This window comes from Lethenteron reissneri, chromosome 59, assembly GCF_015708825.2.
Source record: "Lethenteron reissneri isolate LAM-NWPU_2019-01 chromosome 59, ASM1570882v1, whole genome shotgun sequence".
NCBI lineage: Eukaryota > Metazoa > Chordata > Hyperoartia > Petromyzontiformes > Petromyzontidae > Lethenteron > Lethenteron reissneri.
In genome coordinates, this window is record NC_083837.1 from 675,132 (window position 1) to 700,419 (window position 25,288).

The window sequence follows — 25,288 nt, forward strand, 5'->3', positions numbered from 1 at the left end:
AGGGAGTGACGGAAGGAACCCCAACAGAAATAAAATCGTCGGCAGCGTTGCGACATTTTGATGACGAGCAGAATCGCGATTCGTCGCGAGCTTCCACGTTGGGCGGCAGGAAGATCGGAAAAGAAAAGAACGGTGAAAAAGTTACGGTCACCCGGTAATATTGGATGGCGCGCTGTGCGCAGCGCACAGCTGTTTTCTTTGGGTCAGAGCCACTCCGGAAAAGCCAATTCGCACCGTGGACTTTCCACAAAACTTGCTCCGAGGTTTGCCAAGCGCAGACGAGGGGCATCCCGCGTCTGTGTTGAGCAGCGACACGCACGGACCGTCAGCGGACGCTCAGGAGTGCCTCGGTTGAGTGTCGAGACTTTTCTTTTCGCAGGAGTGGGCTCCTACGAGAACATGAGCGGCAATCTCCACAAATACAGTCGAGAGAATCGATTATCCGGTGGCTTCGGATTTTCAAAAACGCCAGATAATTACTAATCACATTTTTGCATTCTTGTATGATGTTATGTTTTTAGGTTTTTTTTTTTTAAATTCGTTTACCACGTGAAATTGGCATAAATAAACAAAGACCAAAATAAATATCCGACTTTAAAAAGTTACCGTATTTACTGCCTGTGGTGCTGTATACACGTGCAGTATTGTCATTGTTTAAAATGTATGTAGTGTATAATGTACCGTACCGTATACAATATTTAACATTGAAATCAAGCGTAGCTACTTTTTTCGTCACGAGCACGGTGCCGATCGCCGAACTTTCAAACGGTTTTGCCGGTTTCGCCAGATCGGCCCGGGACTGCCGGATAACGTTGGAAGCTGCCGGATAATCTATGATCGACTGTGTTTTGCTACTGGCTGGCTTTTCGCGGTTGTGCTGCGTAGCTCTTCAACGTGATTCCGGGTTGCACCGGAGTGAGCTCCGGTCAGTGTTTGGTCTACTCTTCCATTGCCGGCCGGTCGTCTTGGAAAAACGTGGACGTCGCCCACACTTCACCAAACCGCACGTCGCGATCCGCCGATGGGCGACACGCGATGATGTACCCACGTGTGTCGCGCCGTACCGTAACTCTGAGAGGCGGTCAAAGTTATAGAAAATATGCGAAAGGAAAGCATTGCCACACGTGGTTTTATACAGGGTACGCCCATGCACCTATTTTAATGGTCGACACACGAACACAAACGTTTAAATTAAGGGGTTTGGGAGAAGTGGCGGTCACGTCAAGAGCCACGGAGCCTGCACCGTCGGGGGAGGGGGCCTTGGTTTGAATCCGGGTCCCATCGGCCCCCCGCGATTCAACCGGCTCCCCGGGTGACGAGCTCCCGTGTGGTCACCAAGCGCTGCGGACAGAGACGCGTCGCCGAGAGGTTTGACGCGGGTTGGACAAGAAAAATACATTCGCTTAAAACGTACCTGGTTCAGCCTGCCATTCGCAGATTACATCTTGAGAGCAAATGTTACTTTGTACACGGTTGTAGACTAACCCCGTTACTTTTTTTATTGCGCGATTTTAACGATTGATTGGAGAATAATAATTAACGTAGGGGGGGAAGGGAGGGGGGCATAACTTTTAGAAAGGCCACTTCATAGAAATAGAAGTTTTATTGATTTATTGAAGATGTAATAAACGTGCTCCGCCGTTGTTAAAACAACTCCCGTTGCCGAGAGATGTCACCGAGGGAAAAGCACCGGCCTGCAAGTGCAGAGGCGCTAACCACGACACCGCAGGAGCATCCCCCCTTGCCAACAGCGGGGAAGGTAACCGACCAAGTGCAGGCTTTTGCCACGTGGCGGCTAAGTGGGTGACAATTTACCGCCCCCCGCGCTTTGACAAGACGGTGGTGGCGATGGCGGACCGCGATGCAACGTACGGCGCCTCCGATGGCTGCGGGGTGTAGGTGACTCGATTGCGAGTGGCACGAGAGGCGCGTTGGGAGAGCAATCGATTCTCGCGCGGCACAAACCGATCGCGACCGGTCAGCCCTCGCATGCCCAGTGCCGAGTGAGGCCGCGCGTGTGTGTGAAGAGCGTCGTTGGAAATTTCTTGTCCTTCCCCCGCACTTCCGACTATCACGGTTGGCTACGTACGGTGCGAAAGAAGTCCAACGTTCGTACACATTTCGCTTACGCGTTGAGAGTATGCGAGAGGGAATGTGTATGTGCGCGTGTCTATGCATGGTACGTTCGACTGTAATCCTTTGCGTTCGCCATGTGTGTATGTACATTCAGGGTGCTTCAAAAAAATGTTTTCACACTTCTGAGAATTTGAAACAACACCACGAGAAATGTGCCCCCGGGCTCTGGAGACCACCTGGAGAAGATTCCAGGCCACGTGTTGACAAGGATGGCAAACAAGTGGAAACTCTTTGATTAACATGCACATTTGTTATCATGTCCCAGTGAATTATAATCCGTTATTTTTTCCATTAAAAACGACAGTCCCATATAAGTGTTGACAAATAATGTGGAGCACCCTGCGAGTATGTACTGCACGTTCACTCGTATTCCATCACCAGCGGGGGTCCCAGGCCGGCCTGGCGCTCAGCAGCGACCGCGGCTGGAGGCCGTGGACACGATCCCCACGGGACCCAAAGGAGCTGGACGCACGGGGACTCCCCTCTGCGACGCACGGACACGCAGCAAAGACAAAGATCGCCATGTAGCCTTCACAGGCCGTGGGGGCAAAGTGCTGTCGGGGAGTGGCACCGATTAAGGTGGTGTGGCCGCCACCGCGGCCGGCTACCTTCATGCACATCGCACCAGGTGCTCGTTTAAGGCTCGGGACCGGTTCAGAGATACGTCACCGGTATTAGCCGTGAGCGGAATTGAACTCGGGTCGCTGATTTTGCAACGCGGCGCTAAGCGCTACTCTACCGCTCCCCACCCATAGACACACACAATAACGCACATAAATGCACGCACATACACCTACGGAAAGACAAAGATCCCCCGTATAGCCTTAGAAGACTGTTGAGGCAAGTTAGCGACCACCTATGGAGGCCGGCAAGGCGCACGAGGGGGTGGGTGGCCAACGCCACAACCGACCGCCTTTGTCTCCCCCGCAAATACATCCATCGACACACTCGCACACACAAAGACACACGGACACACAACAAAGACTGACGTACCGATGGCTCGGCCCTGGGACTTGGACCTGTGCGAGGCTGGCCGGGAGGATGACAATGGGGGCAGGGGCTGCCCCGTGAGACGCGCGTGGTCACGCAGCTGCTCAGCGCGCCGCAGCCCGGGGGACACCTTGGCCGCCTCGAGCCGCTTCAGCAAGGCCTGGCGGCACACAGCACAGCGGCGCGTGCGCACACACACAGCGTGCACACACACAGCACACACACATGTAGCACACACACACGCAGCACACACACACGCAGCACGCACAAGCAGCACACACACACACGCACACACACAGCGCGCACACACGCAGCACACACACACACGCACACACACGCAGCACACACACACGCAGCACGCACACACGCAGCACGCTGCAGTGGACGGTGTGTACTGCCCGCGTGGACATGCCGACCGGAAACGTGGACATCAACGCTAAATCATTTGTTTTAGATAGGCTGCGATGAGGCACTTACATCTCAAATTGGTACATTTGAAAGGGCAACCCCGTTGGCAGGTGTAGTAACGAGACGTGTGCCGGGTGTCCACGTTCACCGCTGCATCTCAGAGCGCCGCAGGCGGCTCGCCGTTCATTTCATTTTGAGAGGCGTCGTGGCGGCGCCGTTGTTTTTAAAGACGTCGTTACTCACCGCAGACAACCGCAGCGACACGACCGCAACTCTACGATAGCTGGCGCCAAACTGTGTCACACGCCCTCCCACATGGCCTTGTACGTGTGCGCGTTGAACTTATTCTGCGCTGTACGCAGCCAACCGTGCTAATCGGAGGTGCGGGAGGTCTCGGTACGGATAACGTTACTTTAGTTTTCCGTCTACGCCATCGGAACGGAATCGTACGATGACGTGCACGTAGTTATCAGAATGGGACCGGGTTCAACAGGCTGCTTGCAGTTTCATAACGCTACACCCACATTACAAACGTACGCAACTGGACTACTTAACAATCAAATTCGCACCTCCAATTCGCGCGGTTGGCTAAGTACGGTGTGAAAGCAGTTCAACGTACAAACAACAACATCTCTGCGCGCATCCTCACATAATTGGCTCTCTCGATGCGCATGTGCTCTCTCTGCCGGTTCTTGGCGGAGGGGCTGGCACGAGTGCCCAGCACCGGCGCCGGCGCTGCCTCGCGGCAGGGCCTCCTGGCGCAATCCCTGCCGCCTCTCCCCACTCCTCCCCCTCCCCGTACTCCTCCCCCCGCCGGCCCCGGCGCCGTCGACTTGTGGCAGAGCTCGCGCAGCAGCCGCCGATTCTCTCGCTCGATGCGCTCGCACTCGGCGTTGTTGAACGAGAAATTCCGTCTGCCCGCCGACGTCCGCCGGCTCCCGGCGCCGGCGGCGACCGGCGCGCGCCCCCTTCTCTCGCTCAACACCGACCGCAGCAGGTCGTCAAACTCCTCCTCGTCGTCGCCGCCGTCACCTTCCCGTTTGCCGGCGCCCGCCGGCGTCGCCGGATCCTTAGAAGCGGCCAGCGGACGCTCGCGCCCGCGCAGACGGAAGTTCAGGTTCTCCTGCCGCGGCGGCGGCCGCCGGTCGTACCGCCGGCGCGCGTCCCGGGGGCTGCTGCCGGCGGACGAGAGCGGCGTCACGTCGGTCACGCTGCCGCCCGACTCGCTGCCGCAGGCGCCGTCGCGAGCCGGCGCGGCGCTTCCGAGGCATTCTCCGCAGTGTGCCACCGACTCGGCGCGCAGCCGGCGCAGCCGCTTGCGCGCCTCCTCCAGGCAGTCGTCGAAGTCGTCCGAGTAGCACTCCTCGTCCCCGGCCCTCGGAGTCCCCGTCGGGATTTTCATTTCCAGTTTCGCGTGACGGTTCGGCCCCTTCCGGCAGGCGGCAGACGACGTCGGGTCCGAGTCGGAGTCGTCGGAGAGAAGAGGAGGAGTGGTGACGCTCTTCCTGCCTGGGGAGCGAGCCCGGGGCGAGCGGCCGTAGCTGTTGAAGCTGCTGCTGCTGCTGCTGAAGCTGCCGCTGCTGCTGCTGCTGCAGTCGTCGTCGCTGTGGGTGGGAGGCGATCGCTTGCCCTCTCCCTTGTCGAGCGGATTGGCTGGCATCTCGAGCCTGTGTTGTGCACAGAAGACGTTATGTACACAAACGTCACCTCAAACGTACAGCATCAAGTCAAAGATTAAGTTGATTTCACTTGTTACACGGATGATCCCTCGATCAGTGGTGCGTAAGCGCAGCAGCAACACAACAAAGACGAAAACATCACTAATTGCGGTTTTAACTTGAACATTATCGAGGTCCTGCATGGAATTCCCGGAGTCCAAGGGGGCTGTGCCATCGGCAAAAAAGTTTCTAATGTCAGAGCGCACATTGCAGATGTCCAGATTGTTGGCGTGCAGAAAAACAAACTTTATAGTTGCCCGGCACAGAGCCCTGGGGAACTCCCTTAGCCATGGGGGTTCTGTCAGGTGGCCTAATGTTGACGGAGACGACTGGAAATCGGTGAGAGAAGTTGCACGTGGAGTTGATTTCGCAATCTGAAATGTGTTTGGCATTTTCGCCTTTCCAACGCGATAGCAGTGAACTGGTGTAAAACGCTTCGGACAAGTCGAGGAGTGGTGTAGTGTGTGGTTGTGTAGTGGTGTAGTGTGTGGTGGTGTAGTGTGTGGTTGTGTGTAGTAGTGTAGTGTGTGGTTGTGTGTAGTGGTGTAGTGTGTGGTTGTGGAATGTGTGGTTGTGTGTAGTGGTGTAGTGTCTAGTGGTGTAGTGTGTGGTTGTGTGTAGTGGTGTAGTTTGTGGTTGTGTGTAGTGGTGTAGTGTGTGGTTGGGTAGTGGTGTAGTGTGTAGTGGTGCAGTGTGTGGTGGTGTAGTGTGTGGTTGTGTAAGCAAATGCCATTTTCAATCAACAGATGGATAAAGGCATCTGCACGAATGGGTTTGTCTTCTTCTTTGAACCATACTTCACCACGCTGGTATAGGCGTGTGGCTGACACGCAAACCTGTCCACCCCTTACCAGTGTCCGACTTCATCACAGACCACTTCAGATCTTTATAGGTTACCCCGTGCCCCTTATACATCTCAACGTTCATCCTACAAAGTCCCATCATCACAAGGGAGAAACACAAAGACAGTTTTTCTTGTCGTTTCCCGTTTTGTTACGGCCGGCACAAGAACACGGAGTGTGTCCTGCATTGTGCAGAGAGGTTAGATGCCGCTACTCAGATGCAGATCCACGACGATTACAATGCTCACACATCCACGTGTTGTCGAGCACGGGGCGAGAGCGTCAGCGGAGGCGTGGGACAGCAACAGCAACAAAGAGCTTTCGTGACTGCAGGGATTCATCTTCGTGGTTCTTTCGGTAAAAGCCACGTAGAAGGGAAATAATAAAATAATAAAAATAAAACATAATAAAATAATTCTCACGACGTTCTTTTGTCAAGGCGCTCTTCGCCCCTCCATCCCAGCTTAAATAGTCGCTCCAAGCCTGGGGCTTGTGTCATTCAGACTCGTCTCCTCGACAGACCTGTTCTCCACCTGAGGACGGCTACTTGCGTTGTGGCCGAAACGTCGTGAGAATTATTTTATTATGTTTTATTTTTATTATTTCCATTCTACGTGACTTTACCGAAAGAACCAAGAAGAACAACAAAGAGCTTTACAGCTTATCGGATTCGGATAATTTTATTTCTATTATTATTTCTATTATTTTTTATTTTTAAATCCTTTATATTAAGTTTGCTTGCGTGCTTGCTTGCTTACGACCGTGCAAATCTTTCGGTCGTTTTTTAACCCACTTCCCGTGATCCAATCGAGCTGACATTTTGCACACAGACTCGGTGTGCGAGACAATTAATGTTCGTGAAAATTTTTTCCAAAATTTTACACTGTTTAGGGAAAACAAATTAAATATTTAATTACCAATTGCTTAATACTGGCAGACAATCATCTGACCCATAGGTGGCAGCCATCTCAAGCCAGAGGACGAGAGGACTCTAGCCGCCACGCATATAAAGGATTTAGAGTGAAAAACTTTGTTTTTACGGGTTATACTTGTTATTATTTATTTCTACCTATGTGACTTTACCGAACAAACCTACGAGTACTCATCGGATTCATTCCTCCGGTGTAGGCAACTCTTGATTCCCTATCGCGTGATGTGCCCCCCCCCCCCCCCACTTCGTACTTGTGGGGTCGTTCGTTCATGGCGCAGCATTCGCAACGAACCCATCAACAACAACAACAAGCGCCGTCACGCCACTGTGGCTTGTGCCAGGCTAGGTGCACACCTCTGAGGGGGGCACGTGAAGTGTCGCCGGCTCTCGCTGGGGAGGAACCCCGAGGTTGTCAACGGGGTTGACGGCGATGACCGGCGCGGGGAGTATGGTCAAGTAAGGCCTCGTGGCTCGCATGGAAAGTCATTAAACGATTTAAAAAAATATATATTTTGAGCAGGGAAGGACCCCCTTGGGCTATCTTCATAGATCTTTTGTCAGAAGCGACCTGGCCACAATGATGGCCCCAGCTTCGTGTCTTAGCTCCGTGTGGAGATTTGTTATATCGGCCTCGTCCTCTTGAACTGCGCGCGGCTCTCAATGTGGAAGGGACGGCCCCGAAACAACAAATCCACGCGACCACGGAGAGAGAGAGACACGCAAACCTCAAATATACAGCAGCATGCTTCGTCAGGGTCGGGATCGAACCCACGACCTCCTGTAGACCAGGCGAGGTAGTCAACATCTCACCACAGAGAGAGACACGCAAACCTCAAATATACAGCGGATGTCAGGGTCGGGATGGAACCCACGACCTCCTGTGTCACAGGCGAGGTAGTCAACATCTCACCACGGAGAGAGACACGCAAACCTCAAAAATAAAGCAGCATGCTTCGTCAGGGTCGGGATTGAACTCACGGCCTCCTGTAGACCAGGCGAGGTAGTTAACATCTCACCACAGAGAGAGAGACACGCAAACTCCAACTATACAGCAGCAGCAGGCGTCAGGGTCGGGATGGAACCCACGACCTCCTGTATACCAAGCGAGGTAGTCAACATCTCCTGGCCACCGTGATGATGATGAGAGAGACACGCAAACTCCAAATATACAGCAGCAGTAGGCGTCGTCAGGGTCGGGATCGAACCCCTGCTATACTAGGCGAGGTAGGCTCACCACCTCGCCACACGTGTGTGTGTTGTGTGTGTGGTGTGTGTTGTGTGTGGTGTGTGTTGTGTGTGTTGTGTGTGGTGTGTGTTGTGTGTGGTGTGTGTGGGGTGTGGTGTGTGTGTGGTGTGTGTTGTGTGTGGTGTGTTGTGTGTGGTGTGTGTTGTGTGTGGTGTGTGTGGGGTGTGGTGTAAGTGGTGTGTGTGATGTGATGTGTGTGATGTGTGTGGTGTGATGTGTGTGGTGCGTGTGTGTGGTGTGTGTGTAGTGTGTGTTGTGTGCGTGGTGTGTGTGACATGTGTGTGTGCGTGTGGTGTGCGTGTGGTGTGTGTATGTGTTGTGTGCGTGATATTTATTCTTTAAGTTTCAAACCGCCGCGTGTGAGCGTTAGTCGTCGTCGTTGTTGTTGCTGCTGCGAGCGGCGCTGGCAGGCCGCGCAGGGCGAACCTGGCGGGCGGAGACGGCGACTCGCGGGCGCCGTCCGAGTCGAAGAAGGAGTCGAGACCCGCGCCTTGCTCCATCGCGCCTCGGGGACTCGCGGGGGCTTGTTGTTGGCGACTCGGGGGGCTGTTGGCGACGACGACAACAACAACGACAACAACGAAGACGACGACTTGGGGAGGAGGAGGAGGGGGGGAGGCTGGAGGGGGTCAAACGGTCGCCGTCCGGCGCCCGCTCGCGACTCGGAAACCGCCGCGATTCAAACTCCCCCCCCACCCCCCATCACCCCCCATCACCCCCCATCACCCCCCACCCCCCATCACCCCCCACCCCCCATCACCCCCCACCCCCCATCACCCCCCACCCCCCATCACCCCCCACCCCCCATCACCCCCCACCCCCCATCACCCCCACCCCCCATCACCCCCCACCCCCCATCACCCCCCACCCCCCATCACCCCCCACCCCCCATCACCCCCCACCCCCCATCACCCCCCCACCCCTCACCCCCCATCACCCCTACCCCTCACCCCCCCACCCCTCACCCCCCATCACACCCACCCCTCACCCCCCCACCCCTCACCCCCCATCACCCCCACCCCTCACCCCCCCACCCCTCACCCCCCATCACCCCCACCCCTCACCCCCCCACCCTCACCCCCCATCACCCCCACCCCTCACCCCCCATCACCCCCACCCCTCACCCCCCCACCCCTCACCCTCCATCACCCCCACCCCTCACCCCCCCACCCCTCACCCCCCATCACCCCCACCCCTCACCCCCCCACCCCTCACCCCCCATCACCCCCCACCCCCCATCACCCCCCACCCCCCATCACCCCCCCACCCCTCACCCCCCATCACCCCTACCCCTCACCCCCCCACCCCTCACCCCCCATCACACCCACCCCTCACCCCCCCACCCCTCACCCCCCATCACCCCCACCCCTCACCCCCCCACCCCTCACCCCCATCACCCCCACCCCCCCCTCACCCCCCCCATCACCCCCCATCACACCCCCACCCCTCACCCCCCCCACCCCTCACCCCCCATCACCCCCACCCCTCACCCCCCCACCCCTCACCCTCCATCACCCCCACCCCTCACCCCCCCACCCCTCACCCCCCATCACCCCCACCCCTCACCCCCCCACCCCTCACCCCCCATCACCCCCACCCCTCACCCCCCATCAACCCCCACCCCTCACCCCCCCACCCTCACCCCCCATCACCCCACCCCTCACCCCCCATCACCCCCACCCCTCACCCCCCACCCCTCACCCCCCATCACCCCCACCCCTCACCCCCCCACCCCTCACCCCCCATCACCCCCACCCCTCACCCCCCATCACCCCCACCCCTCATCCCTCACTCCCCCACTCCCCCCCATCACCCCCACCCCTCACCCCCACCCCTCATCCCCCACTCCCCCCCATCACCCCCACCCCTCACCCCCACCCCTCATCCCCCACTCCTCCCCATCACCCCCACCCCTCACCCCCACCCCTCATCCCCCACTCCCCCCCATCACCCCCACCCCTCACCCCCCACTCCCCCCCATCACCCCCACCCCTCACCCCCACCCCTCATCCCCCACTCCCCCACATCACCCCCACCCCTCACCCCCCACTCCCCCCCATCACCCCCACCCCTCACCCCCCCCATCACCCCCACCCCTCACCCCCCCCATCACCCCCACCCCTCACCCCCCACTCCCCCCCATCACCCCCACCCCTCACCCCCCACCCCTCACCCCCCCACCCATCATCCCCCACTCCCCCCCATCACCCCCACCCATCACCCCCCACCCCCACCCCTCACTCCCCCCCATCACCCCCACCCCTCACCCCCCACCCCTCACTCCCCCCCATCACCCCCACCCCTCACCCCCCACTCCCCCCCATCACCCCCCCATCAACCCCACCCCTCACCCCCATCACCTCCCCATCACCCCCCCCATCACCCCCCCCCATCACCGCCACTCCCCCCCCACCCATCACCCCCCACTCCCCCCTCCCCCATAACTCCCCCATCCCCCCCAACTCCCCACCACTCCGCACGCGTTACCTCGGCAACGGCGTGACGTCACTGCCGCGGTTGCTGTTACCGCCCCGCCCCACAACGTAATAACGTTCCAGGGGGGGGGATACGTGTTTAAATTTATTTTACAAAAACAACTTTGCTTCGCTTAGCAGCAGGCGTATTAAATTGTATCTTTAGAAGGAACGTTTATGACGGTATCGGTCGATCTTAACCGATTTTATCTATGTAAGCATAAAAAAAGAAAAACGAGCGTCCAGAACCTAAAGTGCCATTTACCTCGTTATGCTTAACTGTTTCTCACCGGAAACTTTCTTTTAACCCGCCAATGAACGACCACCGAGGGGATGGGGTGAAAGGGGGCCGGGGGAGTGGGGGTGATGACGTCATGCCGATCGCGACCCCGTGCGATGACGTCATCGCGCGCTTTGGGCGGGGACCTGGGTGGGTCGGGGGACGGACGGGTGCGTGATGACGTCACGCCGATCACGCGCCCTCTCGCGATGATGTCATCGCGCTGTTTTTTGTCGTGACGTCACGCCGGTGTTTAGTGGGATGACGTCACGCGCGGTACGTCGCCGTGATTGTTGATTGTTTATTTATTTACTCGGCTCGCCGCCGCCGCCGCGAGCCGGGGGGCGTCTAAGGCATCGCCGTGGGGAGTTAAAAACACAACCACAACTACCACAACTACCACAACCACACAACGACACAACTACCACAACCACAACTACTACAACCACACAGTGACACACACAGTGACACACACAACCACACACACAGTGACACACACAACCACACACACAACCACACACACAGTGACACACACAGTGACACACACAGTGACACACACAACCACACACACACAGTGACACACACAACCACACACACAACCACACACACACAGTGACACACACACAACCACACACACACAGTGACACACAACCACACACACACAGTGACACACACAACCCCACACACAACCACACACACAGTGACACACACACAACCACACACACACAGTGACACACAACCACACACACACAGTGACACACACAACCACACACACAACCACACACACAGTGACACACACACAACCACACACACACAGTGACACACAACCACACACACACAGTGACACACACAACCACACACACAACCACACACACAGTGACACACACACAACCACACACACACAGTGACACACAACCACACACACACAGTGACACACACAACCACACACACAGTGACACACATCTACACACACACAACCACACACACAGTGACACACACAACCACACACACAGTGACACACACAACCACACACACAGTGACACACATCTACACACACACAGTGACACACACAACCACACACACACAGTGACACACATCTACACACACAGAGTGCGCGGGTAGCGGCCCCAGCAGCCCTCTGGTGAGGAGGCCTCAGCCCCCTGGTGAGGAGACGGCCTCTGGTGAGGAGCCCTCTGGTGAGGAGCCCTCAGCCCTCTGGTGAGGAGGCCTCAGCAGCCCTCTGGTGAGGAGGCCTCTGGTGAGGCGGCCCCCTGGTGAGGAGACCCTTTGGTGAGGCGGCCTCAGCAGCCCTTTGGTGAGGAGGCCCTCTGGTGAGGAGGCCTCAGCCCCCTGGTGAGGAGACAGCCTCTGGTGAGGAGCCCTCTGGTGAGGAGCCGGCCTCTGGTGAGGAGGCCCTTTGGCTCATTGACCCCCCCCCCCCCCCCCGGCTGTCGTTCGCGATGGAGGCCGCCGTTGTTGTTGCTGTCGTTGTTGGTTGGTGATGTTGTTGGTTGGTGATGTTGTTGCTGTTGTTGTTGCTGCTGTCTTTGTTGTTGTTGGTGTCTTTGTTGTTGTTGGTGATGTTGTTGGTTGGTGATGTTGTTGTTGTTGCTGTCGTTGTTGTTGGTTGTGTTGTTGGTTGGTGGTGTTGTTGTTGTGGTTGTGTTGCGTAGAGTGGTTGTGTCACGTGATGGTTGTCTGGTATGGTGTAATGTGGTTGTGCAGTGTGGTGTGTGTGGTTGTGTAGAGTGTGGTTGTGTGTAGTGTGTGGTGGTGTGGATGTGTAGTGTGAATGTGTAGTGTGGTTGTGTAGTGTGGTAGTGTGTGGTGGGTGAATGTGTAGTGTGGTTGTGTAGTGGTGTAGTGTGTGGTTGTGTCACGTGGTGGTGTAGTGTGATGGTTGTCTGGTATGGTGTAATGTGGTTGTGCAGTGTGGTTGTGTGGTCTGGTTTTGTAGAGTGTCAGTGTGGAGTGGTGTACAGTGGTTGTGTAGTGTCACTGTACAGTGGTTATGTGTAGTGGTGTAGTGTGATGGTTCTGAGTGGTGTAGTGTGATGGTGCTGAGTGGTTGTGTAGTGTGTGGTTGTGTAGTGTGTAGTGGTGTAGTGTGTGGTTGTGTAGTGGTGTAGTGTGTGGTTGTGTAGTGGTGTAGTGTGTGGTTGTGTAGTGGTGTAGTGTGTAGTAGTGCAGTGTGTGGTGGTGTAGTGTGTAGTGGTGTAGTGTGTGGTTGTGTAGTGGTGTAGTGTGTGTTTGTGTAGTGGTGTAGTGAGTGGTTGTGTAGTGGTTCAGTGTGTGGTTGTGTGTAGTGGTGTAGTGTGTGGTTGTGTAGTGTGTGGTTGTGTAGTGGTGTAGTGTGTAGTGGTGTAGTGTGTAGTGGTGTAGTGTGTGGTTGTGTAGTGGTGTAGTGTGTGGTTGTGTAGTGGTGTAGTGTGTGGTTGTGTAGTGTGTGGTTGTGTAGTGTGTAGTAGTGCAGTGTGTAGTGGTGTAGTGTGTGGTTGTGTAGTGTGTGGTTGTGTAGTGGTGTAGTGTGTGGTTGTGTAGTGGTGTAGTGTGTGGTTGTGTAGTGTGTAGTGTGTGGTTGTGTAGTAGTGCAGTGTGTAGTATTGCAGTGTGTAGTGGTGTAGTGTGTGGTTGTGTAGTGGTGTAGTGAGTGGTTGTGTAGTGGTGTAGTGAGTGGTTGTGTAGTGGTTCAGTGTGTGGTTGTGTGTAGTGGTGTAGTGTGTAGTGGTGTAGTGAGTGGTTGTGTAGTGGTGTAGTGAGTGGTTGTGTAGTGGTGTAGTGAGTGGTTGTGTAGTGGTGTAGTGAGTGGTTGTGTAGTGGTGCAGTGTGTGGTTGTGTAGTGAGTGGATGTGTAGTGTGGAGTGCATGTGTAGTGTGGTTGTGTAGTGGTGTAGTGTGATGGTGGTGAGTGGTTGTATTAGCATCACATAGCTACTCAGAGCAACCACCAGCACCACGACCAGCATCACATGGGTTGAATGAACAGGGTGAATGAGTGATCGCCGTGTAATCAAGTTCAAGTTCATTTATTAGGTATAGCCCTGTGAGCCATTCGGCTCTTGAATCGGGTGCAACCGCAACAAACAAAAAACAAAAACATGAACAAAAAAACATCTTAAAGTGAATATGTGACTGAGTGCAAACAGAAAATCCAAGAAAAGACAGCAAAATATTGCAGTAATGAGAATATGAAGAGGGAACAGCAACGGTGGTGGTGGCTATGAGAGGGAGATGAAGGGGGGCTCGTGGGGTGAGGAGCAGAAACTGGGACATGCATACTTCACCACACTGGGCAGTGCTGATTGGTTCCTATATCACCGGACCCGTTCTGGTGTTACTCGCCGCTGTCGTTAGCCGTGAACTCAGATAGAACTCGCTTACGACGTAGCGCTGTTATCACCGATTAAATCATGCCGAGGACAAAACGTGTATTGTGGAGAGCACTGTCGGGTCCATTGCTACTTGCATGATTTGTCCTCCTTGTCTGTTCTTCTTTTAGCAACAACGGCAGCAACAGCAACTTTGAGCAGCAGCACTGGCAACGTGAAGACAATTGCAGCGGACGCAGCAACAGCAGTGGAATTGAAGACAGCATCAGCAGCAACAGCATCGACATTGGCAACAGCAGCACCATTGGCAACAGCAGCAGCATCAGTCGTAATAATCATCAGAATCACCACACGCACAACAGCAGCGTTACATCAACAATAGCATCGCCACACGCAGCAGCGGGAAGCTCTGTATCACAAAATAATTCCTGGCTCCACCATCTCCACCACCACCATTGCCGCCACCGGCCAAACACACTAGCGCCAGCGCAATGACTCGCCTCACATGATGGACACGACCGCAGCCATGCCTGCAGAAGATGGCGGCGGCGGCGGTGGCGCTGGCGGTGCTGACGGCAGTAACAGCAGCAGCAACAACAGCAGCAGCAGTGTCACCCTACGCATTGGCACGAGTGTCAAAGCGGGCCAAGCTCCCAGTTGCGCCGCCACCGCGGCAGTGGGCGCCACCGCGCCGGTGAGCGCCACCGCGCCGGTGAGCGCCACCGCGCCGGTGAGCGCCACCGCGCCGGTGAGCGCCACCGCTCCGTCCTCCCCGGGGCCGCCCTCGCGCTCGCTCCTGGTGTTCGCCACGGGCTGGGCGCTGCTGGCCGCGGGGCTCTCCCTGCCGCTGCTGCTGCCGGCGCTGCTGCCGGGGCTGCGGGCGCTGCTGCTGGCGCTGCTGTGGGGCGTCTGCTTCGCGCTCGGGGTGGTGGACGCGCTGAGGCCTGGCGCCGCCGCCGCCGCCGAGCCCGACCCGCGCTTCCGCCAGCGGCGACTGTGGAGGCGCCGGCGGCTCCAGCGGCGGTCGCTGGCCCAGGAGCGCCTGGAGGAGCTCTCGGTGAGGCGGCCGCCTCGGGCGGCTCGCGGGGGGAGGGAGGCTGGCGCTAGAGTCCGAACGTCTTGTCGAGATTCATACGGCGCATTTTAGCCGAGGCGCTTTCGAGTTGAATTTCAAGATTGTACGTGGCGTGAGAATGATTTGAAATGAAGGATTGGGGCTGTCGTGAGTGGTGGCGTAGTTTATATGGCGGCTGAACCAAGAGGGGTTGGGATGGGCGGCAGAAATCTGGGGTTGGTCTGAAAAGTGACGAGGCGTCGTGCGTTGGGAAGACAAAGGGGGGGGGTGGGGGGGTTTGCGATGGGCAAAAGCCTGGCATGGGGAGGCTGACCCCTGACCTGGTACCACTGAGGATGGGAAGCCACGGTGGCTGGGAGATGTTAACTACCTCGCCTGATCGACAGGAGGTCGTGGGTTCGATCCCGACCCTGATGACGCCTGCTGTATATTTGGGGTTTGCGTGTCTCTCCTCTTCCCCGTGGTCGCGTGGATTTGTCTCCTGGTCCTCCGGTTTTTCCCTCCACATTTAGAGTCAACGTCACGTGTTCAGGGCATTTGGCTGCTGCTATAAATCTCCACGTCATAAGCAACTTCGCTGAGCTGTCATTTGTGGCCGGGTCACTTCTGAAAAGGTGCTACACAGCTCAGTAAGGGGCCTTACCTGGTAAAATAAAAAAATAGTTAAGTTTTAGTTCAGGATGTATGTGAGCACTAAGGTTGTCATTTCTCAAGTATCCTGGGTTCTAATCCTCGCTCCGGATGTAGTCTCCTGGTCTGAATGTCGCTGTCTCTCTTAGGGGGGTTCATAATGGCTATGTTCGGGCACTGCAGCCAGTACCGCTGAGGTGCTGGGTTTGAATCTGGGTTTGCGCTCACCGCCCGACGCTTTGAAACCGTCTCCGAACTTGGAATTTATCCAAACGAAGTGCAGAATTAATGAATGTAAATAGCGAAGCTCAAATTTTCGTGCAGTCGTTCATGACCAGGCTGAGACCATCAACTCGGTAAACTTGAGATCCCGGTTCTCGACCACGCTGCGACGAGCGAGCATTACTCGCCGTTGTCGCTTGCGCGCGTGGGAAAGTGCCCTGCCCTCTCCCCTGTGTGGCCCAGGGCTCACGCGAAGCGGTCTCGCATGCAGCTCTGTGATATCCACTTCCACGGGGGCCGTGCTCTGACAACACAGAGAGGGTCGCCCTGCCCTGTGAGAGTTCTCGATGGATTCTTGATCCCGTGATGCGACGTCGATGGCGCAAACCGGCGTTTAATAATGTCAAGGATAATCGTGCATATGCACGTACGTAGCCAACCGTGCTAATTGTAGGTGCGGGGGAAGGACAGCAAACTAAACGCAACAACAAAGAGCGGTTCTAAAGAAATAGTAGACGTCTGTGGCGCCTCCCTTCATGCGTTTGCCCTCGGGAAGTATTGCATCGGCGATGATGAAGTTACGCTTCAGGCCGCGTGTGACGCCGCGGGGTTGAAAACGCGTGCGTACGTACGTCAATGACAACACTGCCAGCGTGTTGGCCTTGAAAAGAAAGGCAGGCAGTATTGTGACGTCGTCAGGAGGCAGCGGCACGGCTTGCCCCGCGCTGGTCGGCAAGGCGCCGGTGTTAATCTCCCGAGTTTTGGGCCACGGGCCTAAACGGCAACACAACTTTATAGCAAACTTTAAGTCGGATTGGATCATCGTCACGAGAGTTCCCGTGAACTGCCCCCCCCCCCCCTCTTCCCTCCGTTACGGACGGGCGGACGGAGTTTTGGCAATGGCGCTCTTGGTCCGAGTTGGAAAGCCGCGAAAAAATGTATCACGAGGAAGAGGAGGAGGGGGGAGGAGGAGGAGGGGGGAGGAGGAGGAGGGGGGAGGAGGAGGAGGGGGGAGGAGGAGGAGGGGGGAGGAGGGTCTTTGCCACGCCGCCCTTGTGATGTGCGCCCACTCTCGCCCCCCCCGTGCCGTGTCGTGTTGCAGAGGGCGATAATGGCGATCCCGTCGCAGTGCTCGCAGAACAGACGGATCCACTTGTCTCACACCATGGACAAGGCGCTCAAGGAAGGTGCGATGAACAGCTGATAGACAAAAACAAAGACAAAGATGCCCACACTACACAGCCACATCACACAACCACACCACTCAACCACACTACACAGCCACACAACCATAAACAATAACCGCACCTGCAAAGACCCCCCCCCCGCCGTGTAGCATTAACAGGCTGTTAGGGCAAGTTCAATTAGCGAGCGCCTATTAAGGCCGGCACAGCACACAAGCGGGTGGTGGGCGGCCAGCACCACGGCCGGACGTCTTTATCTCCCGAGTGGCAATGCTTACACATCGCACCAAGTATATTTAAGGCCGAGTCGACCTAGGGGAGGCCCAAGACCAGTTCAGATATTCGTCACCGGTGTTGGCCGTGAGCGGCTATCGAATTCGGGTCCCCATTGACAGACGTGCGCACATACAAACAACAGTCGGTCCCCTGAGTAGCCACAAAGACTCTAGGGGCGAGTGCTGTTAGCGAGCACCTATGAAGGCCGGCGCCACGCCCAGCCGTCTCCGTGTCAGTGTTTACACACCGCACCAGGTACTCGTTTATGTCTTTCCGTGTCTCCACGCATCTCCCTCCGCCCCCCTCCCACCTCACCCCGCGTCCCTCCACGCCGCCGTGCAGTGTGGGAGTACGTGCTGCGGGACTTTGTGCTCTCGTGGTACGCGCCCCTGAGCCTGGACCAGGCGACGCTGCAGGCCCTGCTCACCGAGGACCTGTGGGCGGCCGTGCGGGAGGCCCGCTCGCGGCTGGGCCGCGTGGACGCGCCGCGCCTCGTTGCCCGGGACTTGGCGCGCGCCCTCACCGCGCACTTTGCCGCGCTGCGCGTCGCCAGCGACAGGTGTGCCGCACTCGCGGGTGCCGGTGCCGCTGTAGCTTTCACCGTTGCGGTTTGTCTTTTAGCACTGACACACTGTGCTTGTATGATAATAAATGTTTATTTTAGCAGGTAAGGCCCGCTGAGCTGTATAGTTCTTTTTCAGAAGCGACCTGGCCACAAATGATAGCTCAGCAAAGTGGCTCATTATGTCGAAATGTATAGAAGTAGCCAAATACTGTAAACGCGTGTTGCTAAATGTGGAGGGAAAAACCAGAAGACCCGGGGAAAAATCCACGCTACCACGGGTAGAGAGAGACACACAAACTCCAAATATACAGCAGCAGGTGTCAGGGTCGGGATCGAACCCACGACCTCCTGCAGACCAGGCGAGGTAGTTAACATCTCGCCACCTTGGCAAGATGTAGGCTTGTTCCGTGATCGACAGCCGGGAGACAATTCACTCGTGGGCGTGACTTGCGCTGCGATTGGCAGGTGGGAGGCGGAGCGCCTCCCCTTCCCGCTGCACCCGTGCCTGCGCAGCTCGCAGGCGGAGCTGCAGTTTGTGCGCGCGTGCACGCGGGCGCTGCTGCTGGCGCTGCTGCCGCGGCGCGACGCTCGCTCCCTGGGCCTCGTCGTCGTCCTCACGGAGGTGTTCGCCGTGAGAGGTGCCCACACTGCCTCCTGCCCCCCACGTCCCCCCCACGTCCCCCCCACGCCCCCCACCTTCGCGCCTCGGCCGCGTTCTCGGTTCGGGTCGGCGCTGGAAGTCGCCGATCCTATCTCCCGACGCGGCAGTCTAAAACGACGGCGCCCCAACAGTCTGGTTTATTTTGTTTGTGCCCGAGCAGGGAGCGGGAACGGTCGCGGTTTAGGGCCCTGCGCTGCGAACTCGGCGACCCGGGTTCCATTCCCGCTCGCGACCAATAACAGCGGGCAAATATTTGATCCGGGGAGGCACCGGGGAGGCAAAGGCGGCCGGACGTGGCGTTTGACCGCCCGCCCACTCGTTAGCCGTGCTACTCGCGACAGCCGCCGTGACAGGTGGGGGAGGGCTGGGGGGTGATCCTTGTCTCTGGTCTCAGTACTGAAGCCGCTGGTGGAGCTGCTGAGCGACCCGGACTTCGTGAACCGCTCGCTCCTCGCCGAGCTGGAGCGTCGCGGCAGCGGCGGCGCGGGGAGCAAGCACCCCCGCTCCTACGCCTACGCGCCCAGCTACGAGGACTTCGTCAAACTCATCCACGGCAGCAGCGACATCGACTTCCTCATGCAGCTCAGGTGACCCCTTCGACCCCCCCCCCCACCCACGCGTCTGCCTCCGTCACGACTCCGACCCACGCGCCGCACCGGCACCGTCCGTCTGACAATCTTTCTGGCCTCTCGTGGGCCTCCTGCGCTCAAGAGGAGAGGAGGGCGACAGTCGAGCGGCTGATGCGTCGTCCGCGTGTGCCCGTGCGCGCGTCCGCGTGTGCAGGTACCAGATCATGGTGGAGATCATTCAGGCCACCACGCTCAGCCACTTCCCGCAAGTCAAGAACGGTGAGAGGCCGATGGCGCCGAGGGCTCAGAGCCCGGTATCCCCCGCTAAACCCGCGGAGCCTCCGTTCACCCGCGGCCTACGAGCACCAAAGCAAAGGTCCCCCCCGCCGCGCACTCGCCCCCCCCCCCCCCCCGCGTAGCCTTCAAGGGGCTGTCGGGGGCAAGAGCCGTTCGCGAGCAACGCCTGCGAAGGCCGGCACGGCGCGCGAGGCGGTGGGGTGAGCCGGCACCAACGCACGCCCCGCCGCCTTTGTCTGGCGACGTTGACGCACCGCGCGAGCTGTCACTCGTTCACGGGGAGCGAGTCGAGCGAGCGGAGGCTCGGCAGCGGTTCGCCCATCGGACGTCCGTGCGGAAGAGCTTCCTAGCTCGTCGGATGTCCTCCAGGATAAAGGAATTTTCTGACTCCGTTATTGTTCGCGAGCGGCGATCGAACCCCCGGGGTCGCCGGGCTCATAGCGCGGCGCGCTAACCAGCCCGGCCTCCGCACCTCCGATTGGCACGGTTGGCTACGTACTGTGCGAAAGAAGTTCAGTGCACATCCACGCACACGTGCGCGCACACGTGAGCACGCGGAGATGGACTGATGTTGACTTGCACGGATCACCAGGTTACCGCTTCGTGACCGTGTCCATAGCAACGAGACGGGTTGATCAGAGCTCGTGGTGCAACGCCGCCGGCTCCATTGATAACGGATTAATCGACGAAGATTTGTAAATAACCAGCGTGACCTCCCGTCCAGCGGCACACGCGGGAATAGGTGCGAGAGTCGTTATACCCACTCCCTCTCGTGCTGCACGAGTGGTCGAGGAACCGAAGCGATCATTATCGGTGGAGTCCTCGATGACTCCGGTAATCGGATTACAGCGCCGGTGCGAATTAAACCACGAGGACCAACTGGCCCTGGGCTCCCTCCACCGCCCCCTCCTGCTGCCCCCTCCTCCCCATCCTCAGCCCCTTCCCCCCCCCTCCACATCCCTCGACTACCCCTTCCCTCCCCCCCACGCTCCCCCGCCCCTCCCTCCTCGCGCGACGACGGAGACGAACGCGCGAGAGAATCAATTCGAGGTGCGACGCGTCGAACCAATTCCAACCCCCGCCCCCTCTACCCCCCACCCACACGCCCCCCCCACCCCCACGTGCCCCCTCTACCCCTCACCCCCCCGTGCCCCCCCACCCCCACGCGCTCCCCCCACCCGCCAGTGAGCAGGGAGGCCGGCAAGGGGGAGCTGCTGCGCTCACGGAACGTGAAGCGCTACCTGAACCAGCTGACGGTGGCGCGGGCGCAGTGCGACAAGCGCATCGCGCTGCTGGGGGGGGGGGCCTGGCCCCCGCGGGGAGGGGGCACGGCCGTCCCCGACGGGGAGAGGGGGGGGCCGCCCGCCACCACCCCGCACCGTCGCGTGAGTCTCACCCGCCACCACCCCACACCGCCGCGTGAGTCACGATGGCTGCGTCAGCGCCGCCGGCATTCTGGGTTAAATTCCCGGTTTCAGCCCCTCCTGAGATTTGACCACCCCACGCCGTGCCGGCCTTGCTCTCGGCTCTCGTCCCAACAGCCTTGCGTGGGCTACGCGGGGGATCTTAGTCTTTACGCGCGTACCTGTGTGCGTCCGTGCGTACGTGCGGGTGGAGCGGTGGTGCAGCGCGCCGCGCCACGAACCCGACGGCCCGAATTCGATTCCCGCTCACGGCCACCAACAACACCGGTGACGATTATCTGAACCCGTCCTGGGCCTCTCCATGGTCGACTCGGCCTCAAATGAGTACCCCGGCGCGGTGTGTAGTAAACATCGCCACTCGGGAGACAAAGGCGGCCGGGCGTGGTGCTGGCCGCCCACGCCGTCGCGCGCCACGCCGGCCTTCACAGGCGCTCGCGGACAGCACTCGCCACGACGTTCTGTCAAGGCTGCACGGGGGATCGGCGTCCTTGTGCGTGCGTGCGATTCCCGTCGCAGCTGCTGAGGTTCGAGGAGGTGCTCGCCAGCGCGTCCGCGCGCCAGTGCTTCGGCCGCTACCTGGAGCGCTGGGACAAGCGCACGCTGCTGGACTACTGGGAGGCGGTGGAGCACCTCAAGCAAGCGCCCAAGGTCGCTGGCGACACTACAACGGCGCCAGCCGCAGCCTGATAATGCCGGTTGTTAACTACCAGCAAAATGTCTCCAACCGGTTGTTAAGTGTGACGGACCGGTGTCTAGACACCACACAGACTGACTGGTACTAGTGGGGTGTCTACACGCCACACAGACAGACTGGTCCTGGTGGGTCTCTACACAACACACAGACAGACTGGTACTGGTGGGTCTCTACACACCACACAGACAGACTGGTACTGGTGGGGTCTCTACACAACACACAGAGAGTCTGGTCCTGGTGGAGTCTCTACACACCACACAGACTGTTTGGTCCTTGTAGGGTGTCTACACACCACACAGACAGACTGGTACTGGTAAGGTCTCTACACACCACAGACAGACTGGTACTGGTAGGGTCTATAGACAGACCCAGACAGACTGGTACTGGTGGGGTCTCTACACAAGACACAGACAGACTGGTCCTGGTGGGGTCTTATAGACAGACCCAGACAGACTGGCCTCACAGTAGCAGGCGACTCATCGCTACGAACTTGTAGCCAGTTGCGTGAAACAGCCGGAGGGCAGTCCTCCCTCGGCTCCGATTTAAATCACTTGATGGGAGAGCCTCGCTCTGGGAATTCTACTTCTTCACAACTGGCCACTGCTCCTTTAAACCGCTGACCTTCCGACCTTCGACCCCTACGCCCCACCCCCCCCCCGCACAGACCGACACGGCTCAGATCGTGGGCGAGATTTACCAGGACTTCTTCGTGGACAGCCGGCGCGCCATCGCGGTCGACCGCGCCAGCTACCGCGCGGTGCAGGAGTGCATCTCGGGCGAGCGCGGCCCCGAGGTGCTGCACGGCATCCAGGCGGGCGTGGCCTCCTCGCTGCGGGACAAGTACTACCCCTCGTTCCTCGTGAGCCGGGCCTACGAGGCGTGGCTGGCGGGCAGCGCCCGGGAGGGCGACGCGGGCGCCGGCACGCCGCCCGCCCCCGACCGGGCCGAGGGGCGCCGCTCTGCCGTCGTGCGGGGCTCCGGGGCGGCCGACGAGGAGGAAGGGGAGGAGGAGGAAGATGACGAGGAGGAGGAGGAGGAGGAAGAGGAAGATGTGGTGGTGGTGGAGGAGGAAGTGGTGGAGGAGGAGGAGGAGGACGAGGAGGAGGAGGAGGAGATGGAAGAAGACGACGGCGAGGAGGGAGACGAAGATGGAGGCGCTGGCGCTCGCGTGAGTGCGGCCGCTGTTGTGTTGGGCGGCAGCAGAGGGCAGCAGCGGAGGGCAGAAGTAGGGGGGAGGCTTTGGCATAATTGTGTTGGTGCGTGCGCATTTCCTTGTGTGCAATTCTGTGTGTGTCTGTGCACTGTTGCGGTTAGCATCCTGCGTTATGAACCCAGCGACCCGAGTTCGATCGTTCGATGATTAACTGAACCAGTTCTGGGCCTCTCCTAGGTCGACTCAGCCTCAAAACGAACTTCACCGCCGCCGAGACAAAAGGCACCCAGGCACGTGTGGTGCTGTCCACGCCGCCACACACACGCCACACCCCCCGCTCGCCAACAGCATTCGTGCCGACAGTCCCTAACGATGTCGGCTAATCCGGCAGCAGACTAAACCCCCGCCACGGTAATGTGGAATTTCCACCACTGGCCCCGAGCCTGATGGCGGCCGTTTGCTCGTTTGAACGGGGAGGTGCGCGTTTGGCTGCAATCGCAGACTTGGGTCAATCTCTTGCCGAAAAACATTCCCCAAGTAGCACGATCGGTTATTATTGGGCTCGGAATCGCCGTGTGAAAATTTGTATCTTTTTATGTAACCGTAACCCCCCTCCACCGGCCCAGCGGGAGAGCGAGCGAAATGGAGTTGTCACGTCGCGCAGGGAAAACGTGCCGATTGATTTTAGTTGATCGGCAAAACCCGAGGCGGAGGGGGGATGTTGAAAAGCCCGAGCAACTTTTGACAATTTTTCTCTGAAGACGTTTTTCTGGAGATTCCAGCCAGCAATCGTCGTCATCATCATCGTAAGGTGATAACAGCAGCTCAAGCCCTCATCCCGTGGTTTGACTGCCTCCGTCCGCTGGTGGTGGCGGTGGTGGTTAGCGTTTAGCGTCACACAAATCGACACGACGATCCAAACTGAGGGAAACCCAATTTGTGATTCGTGACATATGGTAGAGAAAGAATAGAGAGAGATCGCGAGCACACGGGCACCACGGGGCACTTACCAGCAGTGCAGCAGCAGCAGCAGCTCCCGCACGCGCGCGGAACTCAGTGTGCGCTGACCGTGCAAATTCACTTTCACACGCGCACGCACACACACTCGCACACTCGCACGCGCACACACACACGCACGTACACACGAACACACACACACTCGCACTTCCACACGCACACGCGCGCACACAAACGCTCGCACATGCACACACGTATGCTTGCACATGCATGCTCGCCACAGCAGGAACCGCACGCCGCGCGTGCCGCGTTTAATGGCGAGCCAGAGTTTTAGGCCAATCGCACATCGACACCACTGCCCGCACCCGGCCTCTCCCCACGCTTTGTTGTTGCTGGTGTCACGACGGCTGCTATTCTTCTTGCACTTGCAGTGTCCAGCCAAGTTTGTACGGTAGGGGGTGGAGGAGATGGTGTTTATCCAAAGGCCTCCGTACTGATAAGATAATGCTGCTGCTGCTGTCGATGGGAATGCTGCTTCTGCTGCTGCTGATGATAATATAATGCTACGATTGTTGTTGTTCATGGTGATAAGGCTCTTGATGAGAGTGCTGTATTAATTCTAGATTTGAAGTTTTCGTGACTGCAAGGATCCATACTCTTTGGTTTTTTCGGTAAAGTCACGTAGGTGAAAACTAAATAAATAAATAAACTAAATTAAATCTCACGACGTTTCGGAAGCAACACAAGCATCAGTCATCAGGTGTGACTGCTCCAGCAAGTAGCGTATGAATTTTGCTGGAGCAGTCACACCTGATGACCGATGCTTGTGTTGCTTCCGAAACGTCGTGGTTTAATTTAGTTGTTTTATTTTATTTAGTTTTCACCTACGTGATTTTACCAAAAAACCCAAAGATAATGCCGTGCCTCTGCCGATGATGACAACGACGATAAAACTTGAGCTTCTATTCCTGCTGTCACCCCCCCCTCCCCAACCCCACCCCCCCACGCAGGCCGAGGAGGGTGGCGGCCGCGGTGGCCTTGGCAGGGGCGGCGCGGGGGGCGGCGCGGGGGGCGGGGGCAGCCCCCCCTGCGAGCAGACGGACGCCGCCGTCTCCAAGCTGCACCAGCTGAGCGAGAAGCTGGAGTACAAGCGGCAGGCGCTGGCCTCCATCCTCACCGCCCCCAAGCCGGACCGCAAGGTGCGGCGGCCGTCGTCACGCCGACCCT

The 25,288-nt window shown here is 58.2% G+C and overlaps 2 protein-coding genes across 5 annotated transcripts in view; one reads left to right on the forward strand and one right to left on the reverse strand.

Moving 5' to 3' along the window:
* On the reverse strand, positions 1-11,094 carry LOC133357762 (cilia- and flagella-associated protein 97-like). Its single transcript, XM_061575879.1, has 6 exons — positions 11,036-11,094; positions 8,623-8,817; positions 4,184-5,201; positions 3,130-3,286; positions 2,515-2,620; positions 1-1,341 (listed from the first exon to the last, which is right to left on the reverse strand). The coding sequence occupies exons 2-6, from the start codon at positions 8,769-8,771 to the stop codon at positions 1,332-1,334; spliced, it is 1,440 nt and encodes a 479-aa protein (XP_061431863.1). The 5' UTR covers positions 8,772-8,817; positions 11,036-11,094; the 3' UTR covers positions 1-1,331.
* Positions 10,765-25,288, forward strand: part of SNX25 (sorting nexin 25) — a 24,218-nt gene continuing 9,694 nt past the window's right edge. Inside the window, exons 1-11 of one of the 4 annotated variants that reach the window (XM_061575844.1) lie at positions 10,765-12,429; positions 14,525-15,411; positions 17,384-17,468; positions 18,084-18,300; positions 18,772-18,944; positions 19,362-19,554; positions 19,751-19,815; positions 21,019-21,218; positions 21,774-21,905; positions 22,616-23,119; positions 25,072-25,260. In XM_061575844.1, coding sequence (XP_061431828.1) covers positions 14,860-15,411; positions 17,384-17,468; positions 18,084-18,300; positions 18,772-18,944; positions 19,362-19,554; positions 19,751-19,815; positions 21,019-21,218; positions 21,774-21,905; positions 22,616-23,119; positions 25,072-25,260 — 2,310 coding nt within the window. In that variant the 5' untranslated portion in view covers positions 10,765-12,429; positions 14,525-14,859. The remainder of the gene's footprint in view (positions 12,430-14,524; positions 15,412-17,383; positions 17,469-18,083; positions 18,301-18,771; positions 18,945-19,361; positions 19,555-19,750; positions 19,816-21,018; positions 21,219-21,773; positions 21,906-22,615; positions 23,120-25,071; positions 25,261-25,288) is intronic. The other 3 variants (XM_061575846.1, XM_061575845.1, XM_061575847.1) reach the window with 3 other exon arrangements.

Coding starts and splice junctions, on each gene's coding strand:
- LOC133357762 (XM_061575879.1), bottom strand. CDS start 8,771: ATGGAGCAAGGCGCGGGTCTCGACTCCTTCTTCGACTCGGACGGCGCC. Junction 3,287..4,183: donor GCATCGAGAGAGCCAATTAT/GTGAGGATGCGC, acceptor GTGTGCCGCCAG/GCCTTGCTGAAGCGGCTCGA. Junction 2,621..3,129: donor GTCCCAGGGCCGAGCCATCG/GTACGTCAGTCT, acceptor CGTGCGTCGCAG/AGGGGAGTCCCCGTGCGTCC.